Here is a 12,334-nt window from a genome sequence, read left to right on the forward strand (position 1 = left end):
GGAGAGATACCCCAACAAGCAGGCCCCTTCATGTTACATGGCTCCAAGCTAGCACCTCACCACCTCTGTGGCTTCAACAGGAAGACCAGCCATTTCTGTTTCCACAGGCACAGGCCTGACTTTCAGCCGCTCTGTGCCAAGGGTTCCTCCTAGAAGAGGTTTGGAGGTCTGGAACGGCTGCTCTGTGCTGTGGCCCTTTCCTCAGCCAGACGTCCCCCGCTTTAACTGTTTTCACTGGAGGGTCCCCAGGGCTGCCTTTACTAACAAAGTGTTGTCTCCAAGACTACGTGGTTGTGAAGACCTTTGAAGTGGGGTCAGGCATAGGATCCGCCTGACAGGCCCCACCCAGCACCCACACGCTGGGCGCTGTTCTGGGTCCTCACCCTACCTGGTGAGCAGGTCTCCCCTGGGTGTGATGCGCCAGGTGTCACAGTCTAGAGCACAGGTGGGCAAACACAAACTGCGAGGGACAGTTCAGAGACTACAACTGTTCACAACTGTAGAAACGACAAGACAGGGAAGAGCGGAAGAAAGTCCCCACGGAAGGGGCTGCTTCTGGCTTCGAGTAGGTGACTTCCAGAGAGAGACCTGGATACCAAGGGGCCTGCCAGGGGATCTCCAGGGAAAAGATGTTCCAGGTTGGGAAGCAGCATGTGCAAAGGTCCTCAGGCAGTGATAAGGCTTGCTGACCTCAGAGGCTGGAAGGCAGAGGCTGGGGAGGGGCAGCGACAGGTAGCCACCTGATGTTTGAGGGCCACCGAAACAGTTTGGACCACATTCTGGAAAGAATGGGGAACTTTCAGAAGCCAAGAGTGAGGAAGTCTGACTCGAGCTGTGGCTTTAGGGAGCCCATGGGATACTGTGCAGTCAGGCTGGGTTCTAGAATGTTCTTTCACTTATGGGCTTGAGAGTCTGTATAAACCAGCTCTGGGGATATGAGGCTGGGTGGTGGTGGTGTTTCCAGGGCAGGGTTATTTGGGAGAAGGGGTCCTGTTCCCCGGATTAAAGGCATGTGCCACCGGTCGCCTGGCTGCCTGTTCCATTTGAACTGTCTGATGTCCCCCTGAAGGCCCAACCCGGGGTTGGTATAGGATGAACACACAGGTGAAAAGTTCTTTTTTACAGACCCTGCCAGTCGGCTCTGTGGTATTCTCTGTGGTGGCTAAGGACGAGGACTCCGGGACCGCCGGTTTAGTGAGGTACTTCATAGAGAAGGTGAGTGTGAGAGTCCCTGGGGAATCCAGGTGGGAGCCGGCCTCACCGAGCCTCATGTCCACCAGGGGGCAGCATCTTCACAGGCAATCATAGCTCTGGGTTCCCTGGCTTTTCTCTGACCACCCTCTGCTTGCTTCCCTAACCCCCTCCACTTCTCCAGCCTGCCTCACCCCACCACCACCTCAGGAAAGTCTCACTTTGTCCAGTTGCTGCTGAAGGAGGGTCCAATTCTTGCTCCCACCCCCTTCACCAGCACGGTCAAGACCTCTCAGAGGCTGAAGCATTCACAGCTCTGGGAGAGCTCAAGACTCAGAGAGGGCCTGGGTCTAGCCCAAGCTCACCCAGACAATAGAAGCACATGTGTTCTGTGAAGGCCAGTTTGCTAGTGACCCCACCACTCCTGAACGCCAACGAAAAACTTACTTCTAACCCACCGAAGTGATTATACCAACCAAGGGGAGAAACTGAGGCTCAGCGATTATATGACCTGGAAACATTTGCATTCCTGGCCAATGGTAGAGCCAAGCTTTGACCCTATGTCTCTCAGTGTAGGATTTGTGAGGCGTGAGGGGCAGTGGTATCCAGAGCTGGCCTCACCTGAGCGTCCTCTGTCACAGGTCATCCCCAGCACCGACGACAGCGAGAATCTTTTCCGTATCCTGGACAATGGCTCCATTGTGTTGAATGGCAGCCTCAACTACAACAGCAAGAGTGCCTTCTACCAGCTGCAGCTGAAGGCCTGTGTGAGTGAGGCAGAGGCAGAGGCAGAGACAGGGGCTCAGGGAGTGTAGGCAGAGCTAGGAGCCTCTGGGGCTAGAGGCAGAGCTGGGGGCTCAGGGACTGTGGGCAGAGCTGGGGGTCTCAGGGTTGTGGCCCTGACTTGCAGGAGGCCTCTTCTTGCCCACAGGACTCAGGTGGCACATTGAATGGCGAACCAAAGACCCAATGCTCCCAGCCCGTCTTCCTGTCCATTTCAGTGCTTGATGAACCAGACCTGGATCCGCAGTTTGTCCGAGAGTTTTACTCAGCCTCCGTGGCTGAGGATGCGGCCGTGGTATGTGCTGGGGCTCGGAGGGTGCTGGGTAGCGGTGTGTCTAAGCAAAGGGTCAAAGGCTCTCATCAAGCCTCCTCCCAGGGAACCTCGGTGCTGAAGGTGGAGGCGGTGGATGGCGACAAAGGCATCAATGACATTGTGACCTACAGCATCACCAGTGAGAACCGGGGTGTCCCCCAGAGAGGGCTGGGGTAAGGGTGGGGTGGTCAGATCCCCTGGAGCAGCTGCTGCAAGTGCTTCCCTGTTAGATTCCACAAGGTCTGGATGGTTCAGCATTGGGGAAGATGGGGTCATCGCGGTCAGCGGAACCCTGGACAGAGAGCAGCTGCTTAACGATAATGAAGAAGTACAGATACAGGTGACGGTGAGTACGGCTCCTCTTCTCTAACCCTTGACCTTTGATCTCACTCACTGAGCACTGTTCTACCCTCAGGCTTATGTTTTCTACCTCAGGCCACCGAGAAGAATCTTAACATCTATGGGCAAAATGCCAACGTGAGCATATGGGTCACAATAAGGGTGACCGATGTCAACGACCACAAGCCAGAATTTTACAACTGCAGCCTCCCCGACTGCTCCTTTAGCCCCCAAGAGGCCCAAGTCAACTTTGCAGGCTACGTGGATGAGCATACCTCTGCCCGAATCCCCATCGATGACCTGACCATGGTGGCCTACGACCCAGACCAGGCAGGTGCACAGGACAGGGGAGGGGCACTGGTGGAGGAAGGATGAGGAGGGAGGGCTCACAGATGGGAGAAGGGAGTAGCGGAGGGGGACAGAGAGTGGGTGATGAGTGGGACCCGGATGGGCAGTGGATCGCAGAGCACGTGGCAGGGTGATGAGTGGGGTCCACGGGGAACAAAGGCAGAAACGTGACGGTAATGACGGTGGCACCAATCTGCGTGCTGTGCAAAGCGGAGGCTGCTGCGCACCGTGTGGCAGTGTTCAGGGGAAAGCTGGGTGAAGTGAGCAGAAGCAGCGTGGGGCGGAGGTTGGAATTAGGTGCCAGGCGACAGTGAGTGGCTCTGGGCAGCCTGCGGTTTGGGGAAGAAGGGAGCGTTAGGCAAGGGTGGCTGGAACATAGGTGTTCCTACGTGATGGTGAGACCATGGCTTGACGGGATTGGGTGATGTGGAGTTGAGTGGAGTTTGCCAGGTGGTGACACGAGGCTGGTGGGCGTGCGAAGCCGGTGGCCAGTGCTGGAGGGCAGCTGTGAGGGAACAGGCCTGGACGGGTGTGGGTGGCGAGTTGATGGCGGGTAACGAAGGTTGATGGAAATATTATGGGTGTGGAGTGAGTGTGGCTTATCTCTCCAGCCCTGGAGACTCACAGTGCCCAGGGCAGTCCTCTGAGACTGCATCCGCAGAGCTGAAAAGCCAGTCCAGCTTCTCTCGCCTGGATTATTGTCTCGGCCTTTTCTGACTCCCCCGTGGGTCTCACTGAGGCAGAGTTTCCGCAGAAGGCCTGAGCTTGGAGGTTGGGTAAGCAGTTGTAAGGGGTCAATCCTTACTATACCACCCTCCTTTACAGGGCGATAATGGTACCTTCCTGCTGTCAGTGGAGGGGGAAGATGCTGAAGCCTTCAGCGTGTCCCCAGAGCGAGCAGCGGGGTCTGCCAGTGTGCAGGTAGTGGTGAGAAACTCAGAGCTGGTGGACTATGAGAAGAAGACAGTGATGAAGGTGCAGGTATGGCTCGCCAAGACGCTGTGGGACTCGGAGGCCATAGCAATCAGGTCCCCCCGTATTGCCACCTGTTCTTCTGTCCGCAGGTTGTGGCCACTGACTCAGTCAGCAAGGAATCCTCGGTTGCCACGGTGACCATCCATCTCAGAGACATTAATGACCACAGGCCCACGTTCTCTCAGAGTTTGTACGAACTCACCGTGCCAGAGAACAGTCCAACAGGCTTTGTGGTCACCAACAGTATCAAGGTGAGTGATACTGGATGGACCGTGCTGGGAGGAAGATGTTGAAAAAGGTCAATCCAAGACCGTCCCAGACTCTGTTCCATTCAATGCCACCGGGTCCCGGCAAGCACGCGTACGTGTTCGAATGTACCCGGGTTGTGGAGTGTCTGGAGTGAATGCAGACGTGTGGTGAGCCTTTGGAGTCAGGGTGCACAACAAACAGCCTTAGCGAATGAGCTGTGTGCTGCCACAGATGGCCCTGTCTCCAGTGGCCTGCCATCTTTGCCTCACAGGCTGCAGACCCAGATACGGGCGAATGGGGTCGGATCACCTACAGTCTGCTTGGTGGAAACGGGTAAGCTCTCAAGGTGTGCGGGGGTGGGGTGGGGTGGGGAAGGTCTCTTCTCTACCTCCCCATGGGGCTAGAGCTGCAGAACGGAGCAGCCCGTAAAAGCACAAAGTGCTCGGTTGTGTGTCCATTCCAGAAAAACTATTTTTTTAAAGATTTATTTATTTATTTATTTATTTATTATGTATACAGTATTCTGTCTGTCTGTGTGCTTGCTGGCCAGAAGAGGGTACCAGACCTCATTACAGATGGCTGTGAGCCACCATGTGGTTGCTGGGAATTGAACTCAGGACCTCTGGAAGAGCAGCCAGTGCTCTTAACCTCTGAGCCATCTCTCTAACCCCCAGAGAAACTATTTTTTAAAAAATGGCTCGTTTTCTATGACTATAATAAAATGCCCGAGGCAGGGTATTTTATAAAGAGAAAGGTTTATTTAGTTCCGGAGGCTCAGAGGCATGGGGTGCCATCTGCTGTGCCATGTGAGGATTTCACAGTATCTTAAATCATGTGGTGGAACCCTGTATAGGGTGGAGAGTTCATATGACAAGAAAGGAACTCAGTGGAAGGGAAGGGGCCAGGGACAACTTCCCAAAAGGCCCCATCTCACAGAGGCCCCTATACCTCCTAACATCATTCCACACTGCGGACCAAGTGTCCCACACCTGGAGGCTTGGGGGTACTCACAGCATGACCAGCCCACAGTCAAAAGTATGCTGGAAATATGGCAGAAGATTCATTCAAGGCTGTGTTATCATTTGTCTGAAGTTCAAATGTAAGTGCATGTCCTGTCGTTTTATTGGCTAAATCCGGTCACTCCGAGCAGAGATGACCTGTTTGAAGTGGATCCAAACTCAGGCGAAGTGATTGTGAAAAATGGCACGCTGCTGGACCGGGAGAAGCAGGCTGTGTACTACCTCACACTGCAGGCCACGGACGGCGGGAGCCAGTCTGGCACTACCACGCTACAGATCACTCTGCTGGATGTTAATGACAACGCACCTGTGGTCCGAGGCTCCTACAATGTCTTTGTGCCAGAGGGGGACGGCGATGTCTCTGTGACCATCCAGGTGAGAGCCACCTCGGACCCGGTGGGTTAGTGGGGGAGGGGTCCATGCTGGGCCTGTATGAAGTCTCAGCTCTACTGTGTGGCTCTGAGGAAGTTACTCAGTCTCTCTGGGCACATATTTCCTCTTAGAAAATGAAAGGTCGTAGTCCTTATTCACAGGGTCAGCGGGGCCTGAGATAATGGGGCTGAGGAACTCTGCAGAGGCCTGGCATGGAGTAGGACTCACAGACTAATTGCTCTTTAATTCCCCACTCATTCCAAAAAGATTTGATGTGGCCTACATAAAAAGTAAGATCCAAGCCAGGCATGGTGGGGCATACCCCAGCATTCGGGAGGCAGAGGCAGAGGGATCTCTGAGTTTGAGGCCAGCCTGGTCTACAGAGCGAATTCCAAGATAGTCAGGGCTACAAAGACAAAGCCTGTTTTGAGAAAAATAAAAGCAACACAAAACCCAAAATCCAAACAGAGAACAAATAACAAAAAATGGGTGGTGTTATTAAGGGTCCAAAGGCAGCATTAAGATCCAGAACCCAAAGAACACAGTTGGAACACAGCCCATGGGAGCGGGTTGCAGGTTCAACAGCCAAAGCTGAAACCAGACATCTCAGTGGCCAGGTTATCAGGGTCACATGGTAAAACCCTAGTCATGGTTTCAGAGATGCATGGGGAGCCCTCCACCCTATGGTGTGAGACTGAGAATCTCTCCGTCAGGATGGCCCGGATGGAACCTTGTGAGAAGGGTCCTCAGAAGGCCATCTCTTGACCTCAGTACCTCTGTCGCTCAGAGACTGAGGCTCCCTGCAGATGTTCCAAGGTCAAGTCTTTCAGTGATTGCACAGCTGGCCAATGGCAGTGGCGGGGCCGAAGTCCTGGTCTCAGTGGACTTGCTCCTTCTGGCCCTGGTCTTTAAGAGTCTCGTGGCAGAAACATTTGTGATTGCCAGAACTGCGGCACCTTTATGGATGCAGAGGAGTGCTTGGTGGATTAACTGGCCAAGCTGGGAGGCCCTTCGTGGGGACAGATAGGTTGTGCCTTTGGAAGAGCCATCTCTGGCTGCTTACGAAGGGTGCATTTACTGAGCAAGACCCAACAGAACCGAAGCGAAGGCAATGATGTAGGGTGAACAGGGCGGAAAGACAAGGATAGCTCCCATCTCGGCCCTGTTGAGTCCTTTGCTGAACCCCAATGCTCAGAGGCAAATCCAAGCTGTCCTCTGTTCCTGGGGCTCCCGCTAAGCAAATCACAGACCTTTGCTGCTGGTGTTGTCCTTGCTGTCAAAGGGAGCAGGGCTGTGGAGCTGCAGGGGTGTGGAGCTGCAGGGCTGTGGAGCTGCAGGGGTGACAGCGTGGCTGGGAATCAGGCGGACGGCCTCAGGTCAAGGTTGGGTCACGAAGAGCATGCGCCCTTTGTGCAGGCTCATTCCAGTGTAGTCCAGCATGCCTGGGGCCCTGACAAGACAAGCATGCATTCATACAGACACACACACACAGAGACACACACAGACACACACACACATACACACACGCGCGCGCGCGCACACACACACACACACACACACACACACACACACCCTTGGTATGAAGAATGAGTTGTTGAAAAAGTACAGCACTGTAGCCGGATGTAGTGATGAACACTTTGATTTCACCTTTGAAAAGCAGCAGCAGGCAGATCTCTGAGAGTTCCAGGTCAGTCAGGACTACATAGTGAGACCCCATTTAAAAAAAAAATTGGGTGGGGAGCAGGAGGGTTGGCTCAGCAGTTAAGAGCACTCTCTGCTCTTGGAGAGGACCCAGTATCCCCATGGTGGCTCACAAATGTCTGTAACTCCAGTTCCAGGGGCCTGATGCCCTCTTTTGGCTTCTGTGAGCACTGTACCTAAATGCTACACTTAAATACGTGCAGGCAAAACATTCACACATATAAAATAAAAAAAAATTCATCTTTAAAAATGAAATAAATATAGTATTGGGCTAGGGATGTAATTCAGTTGGTGGGGGCTTGTCTAGCCTGCGCATAAGCACTGGGTTCTGTTCCTGATGCCACATACACAGGGTGGTGTGTCAGTGCATGCCTGAGGTCCCAGACCTCTGAGTGTGGAGGCAGGAGGATCAGAAGCTTGAAGTCATCCTTGGCTGCATACCGAGTATGAGGCCAGCTTGGGCCACATAAGACCATGTCTCAAAATAAATAGCACACACCGTGTGTGTGTGTGTGTGTGTGTGTGTGTGTGTGTGTGTGTGTGTGTGTGAATAGAAAGACAGACAGAGGGAGAGAGAAATAGAAACAGTGCATGCTGCAGCAATTGTGGGAAATCAGCCATTTTTTTTGATTTCACACTTTTACATTTAAAAAGAAATATCGAGTCTCCGTATATGCTCCCATTCCCCTTTCTGTAGCATCAGCTTTATGGGAATCTCCTCTTCAGGTCTCTCCCCAGGGCCTAGCTCAGGCCCAGATTTGCAAGATACACGCAGCAGTTTTCTGGGAGGTGGACACCCTCAAGGCTGAGGCTGAGAGCTCCTGCTGGCTGTACCCCATATCTCAGCAGGGAGCCATGGCCTGTCTCCCCCCCCGCCCCCAGTTCCAGCCAATGGAGACTTAGACCAGTGTGGGAGAGAGGGGTGAGCCTGAGGCCTAGATACCCGATTCACGAACAGCTGTGTTCACAGGCCTATGATGACGACCAGGCAGGCACCAACAACAGCCGCCTGCTCTTCAGCCTGCTGCCTGGGCCCTATAGCCAGAACTTCTCCATAGACCCTGACACGGGAGTCCTCAGGAATCTGGAGCCCCTGGATCGAGAGGACATTGACCCTGCCCTGGAGGGTCAAATCGTGCTAACTGTGCGCGTGGCTGACTGTGGCGATCCTTCCCTCAGCACTGATGTCAATGTCACGATCACTGTGGAGGTAAGGCAGTGTGCTCTCACCCAGCCTAGCTCCCTGGTTCTAGCACACGTCACACTTCCTGCCTTGTGCAGCATGGTAGATGACAGGTTAAGAGCTCAGCCGGGCAGACCTTGGCAATCGAGCCCTTAAGTCAGAAAGACGAGGGGTGAAATCAACATGAACGAAGGGAGACGTTCTGAAGGGGCCGTCACCCAGGGAGGTTGCTCAATGCCCAGTCTTTCCTGGAACCCTTCTGACTGACACCAAGCCAAGACTAAAGGCGGAGGAAGTGGGCTCCAACTGTGTCTCCTATACAAGAGAAAGGGATGGTGACAACCATTTTATTAAGAAAGCACGGGCCAAAGCATGAGAGACTAAGGCAGGGTAATTGAGAGATTTAGTCCATCCTGGGATACATAGCAGACCTTGTGACCTCAGAGATAATGAAGACACTGAATAGATTTAGGACTTGTTGGCATCCTGGGGATATTGTCGAATACTAAAGGAAAAATGAAGAATTACACTTCCTGAAGTGGAGGGGTCCCTTTGCCCCGGAGAGCTTCACACTCTTGTTGTAAGTGTCAGAGGCTGCCCCTGCTTTCAGATGGGGACACTGGAGCCAGAGCCACAGGAGAGGCAGAGCAGGAATGGACTCAGAGCTGATGTCTTAGCCACTCCCGTGTGAGTCAGGACAACCATGAGAATTCAGCAGCCTTGCGCAAGAAATCAGTGATGTGTGTCTGAGGAGTCCCCATCAGACCAAGCGCCTCAGCCAGCAGAGGCCCCTTCTGCACTTCCAGAAGGATTTGGGTTACATGATGAGAGCTCCATCTCAGAAAAAGACAAGGGAGAAGGACAGAGAGAGAGGGGGTAGAGAAAGACAAAAGGAAGGGAAGGATCAGGGAGGAAGAGTAGGGAAGACGCACCTTATCGAAGGGCTAGAATTCTGTTCCCAGGTCTCCACTCTGGGAAAACTGACCATCAAAGCTTGCATGTATGCCAGCAATTGGGAAGGGTTGGAGCACCCAGGGCATCTCCCCGACACAGGACAACACTGGGGAGAAGATGGGATGCAGGGCTCCGGCAGTACATGGTAGGCAAGGACAGAAAGCATCACGTGTCCAGGGCATCAGATTCCAGTTCAGACTGGACACAGAACTGATGTCACAGGACTGAGAAAGGGGACCTCAGGATAAGCCAGATGGGGACCCAGTCAGGGACCTGGAATAGTTCTGGGAGGTGGAACTATGGTTCTGGGCTGAAGTCAGACAAACAGAAGGACCACTTCTTGACCTTCTCTGAAGGCTGTCGACAAATCTGGAAACTGAGGGTCACAGAATCGATGGTTCTATCTGTGTAGAGGCATTACTGGCTTCTCAGATGTCTCTGGGGAAGGTGAACCTGGGGCTACGAGGTCCCTAGGACTCAGATCTGCTTCTCCCTTTAGGATATCAATGACAACCGGCCTATATTCAATCAGTCCTCCTATGAATTCTTTGTGATGGAGAGGGATCCAGGTATGTGCCCTCTGGGCTGGTTTGGGCCCAGGGAGCTGGGCAATGGGTTAGCTGTACAGATGGCAGGGGATTATGTATCCTGGCACCTTAGGCACATGCAGGTGTCATCCTTTGGTGAAGCAGCACTTGGGGAAGGGCACACTGGAGTAGAGCTTGTTTACATCCCATCTCTGACACCAAATAGTAAGGCCCATGCTAACAGCTCCATTATAGGACCGGCCTGGTGTGCCTAAGGCCTGCACGACTGGTCCTCCAAGCTCTGTCCTTTGTACACAGGAGAGTTTGTGGGCACTGTGAAAGCCTGCGATGCTGACCAGACCGAAGCCAACAACCGCATCAGCTTCAGCCTGTCCGGGACTGGTGTCAGCAACTTTATTGTCCGAGGCAATGTGCTGGCACAAGGGTGCGCCGAGGGGTCCATCTGGCTGCTCCCTGATGTGAGCCTGGACTACGAAGCACAGAAATTCTTCAATCTGACAGTGAGCGCTGAGAACCCGGGCCCCCAGAACTTCGATTCCACGGCAAACGTCATGGTAACTGTGGTGGATGTGAATGATGAGCCACCTACCCTGGATCCAACCTCACTCCAGGCCATATCTGTGGCTGAGAATGGCTCCCAGTATGGCCAGGTGGCTCAGGTGAAAGCCCAGGATGTGGATACTGCGGCCTTGCTGAGCATAGAGCTAGTGAACGTCCTCTGCACCAAGGATAACATTGACGTGGGCAGCGTGTGCCACGGCTGGTTCTCCGTGGATTCCGACGGCTCCGTGTACATCAATCAGAGTGAGGCCATCGATTATGAGGCTTGTCACCTGGTCACACTGGTTGTGCGGGCACATGACCTCACCACAGATTCCGGCTTTGAGGCGTACAGCAGCAATGGTGAGAAGGCCTGCAAGGCTGCAGCTTAGAGTGCAGGGACCCACATCAACCCTTGTCAGCTATGTCACTGGCCATGTGCTCTCGGAGATTCTGTTCTCCATCTGTTCAAGGGGGGCTGGTCAAGAGGCAGGTTATGAAGAGTGTTTAGTGGGGTGCCTGGAAGCAGCGACTGAAGGCTGCCATTGGTGAAACGGTACACAGGAGACAGCACCCCAGAGCCAGCTGCAGCCGCATCTACCTCCACATGGGCACGAGGGCTGTGTTAACAGTGAGCACAGCACGGAACTGTGCCAGACACCTTAGGGAATTTGCTCATTTTATTCCTGCACAGTTCATGAGCTAGTCATGCCCAGCCAATTTAAAGATGAAGCAGCCAAGGCAAAGAGTGGGTAGGAGCTTTTTAATTTTGTTTTGTTGAGATAGGGTCTCACTCTGTAGCCCAGACTGGCCTCAAATTTATAATCCTCCTGCATCAGTCTCCCAAGTGTTGAGATTTATAGTTGTGTGTCATTACTCCTGGCTCAGAGTGAGTGTTTAAATGACCAACTGACATAAAAATTTGCATCACACTTAGATATTAATATAGACAAACATGTATAATATTTCCACCACATACACCCCTACACTCACACCCACACACACCCACACACACATACTTACTTTTAGGTGTGTTGAGAATGGAGCCCCAGATCTTTCTTATACCAGCCAAGTTATGCTGCTACTGAATGACACCCATCCATGTATAAAATGCCTTGGTCAGCTGGGGAAGACCCAGACCACTCCTGGATTGCCACTCTTGCATGGCTCTGACCCGTTGTTTGTCCTCCATGAGGGTGGGGACCACATTAACAGACAGGAGCTCTAGAGGAGACTGTGGAGACCCCTGGGTGAGGAACAGGGATGTGCAATGGGACAGGAAGAGCAGGGGCGGAGAAAGCCTGCTGAGACCCAGGCTCTTTGGGTGAGGACTTTGCTCAGAACTTTGACCCACGTGATCTCATCCTCCTCAGGAAGCCTCCCCATCAACATTGAGGACAAGAACGACAACGCTCCCTATTTCCTGCCTAACCACCAGACCTTTGGTGAATGAGTGAAGCCACCATCTTCACCCTACCTCCACGCACCTCCTAACACGGGATTACCCTTAGACACCCTCCCTCTCTCACCCTGAGAAACCCTCTCTAGGCGACAGTGGGGTCCAGCCCACCTCTGCCCCAGATTGTAGCTAGAAGGGGACATCTGAGTTTTCATTGCGGTTCTGGATCAGCGGTTGGCTGGCTCTAAGGCAGGCCTTTCCTCTCTGAGCCTCGATCTCCCCATATGTACAATGGGGACGGATGCCTTGCCTATGACAGCCTCAGGAACAGCGGCAATGGGTCACTCTTGTCGAGGGATTGGGGGCGGGCTTGTGGTGTGGACTCAGCAGTGCGGGCCCGCTGGCGCTGTCTCAGCTGGC

The 12,334-nt window shown here is 53.4% G+C and overlaps 1 protein-coding gene across 2 annotated transcripts in view; it reads left to right on the plus strand.

The window, feature by feature from the left end:
- Positions 1-12,334, plus strand: part of Cdhr2 (cadherin related family member 2) — a 34,920-nt gene that overhangs the window by 13,578 nt on the left and 9,008 nt on the right. For both annotated transcript variants that reach the window (XM_087896609.1, XM_087896610.1), the window contains 14 exons: positions 1,126-1,215; positions 1,833-1,958; positions 2,123-2,269; positions 2,351-2,426; positions 2,518-2,633; positions 2,723-2,956; positions 3,800-3,955; positions 4,039-4,200; positions 4,470-4,531; positions 5,349-5,592; positions 8,261-8,500; positions 9,927-9,996; positions 10,273-10,878; positions 11,889-11,960. In XM_087896609.1, coding sequence (XP_087752735.1) covers positions 1,126-1,215; positions 1,833-1,958; positions 2,123-2,269; positions 2,351-2,426; positions 2,518-2,633; positions 2,723-2,956; positions 3,800-3,955; positions 4,039-4,200; positions 4,470-4,531; positions 5,349-5,592; positions 8,261-8,500; positions 9,927-9,996; positions 10,273-10,878; positions 11,889-11,960 — 2,401 coding nt within the window. The remainder of the gene's footprint in view (positions 1-1,125; positions 1,216-1,832; positions 1,959-2,122; positions 2,270-2,350; positions 2,427-2,517; positions 2,634-2,722; positions 2,957-3,799; positions 3,956-4,038; positions 4,201-4,469; positions 4,532-5,348; positions 5,593-8,260; positions 8,501-9,926; positions 9,997-10,272; positions 10,879-11,888; positions 11,961-12,334) is intronic.

The sequence above is a fragment of the Myodes glareolus genome, chromosome 14 (genome assembly GCF_982192425.1).
Source record: "Myodes glareolus chromosome 14, mMyoGla1.1, whole genome shotgun sequence".
NCBI lineage: Eukaryota > Metazoa > Chordata > Mammalia > Rodentia > Cricetidae > Myodes > Myodes glareolus.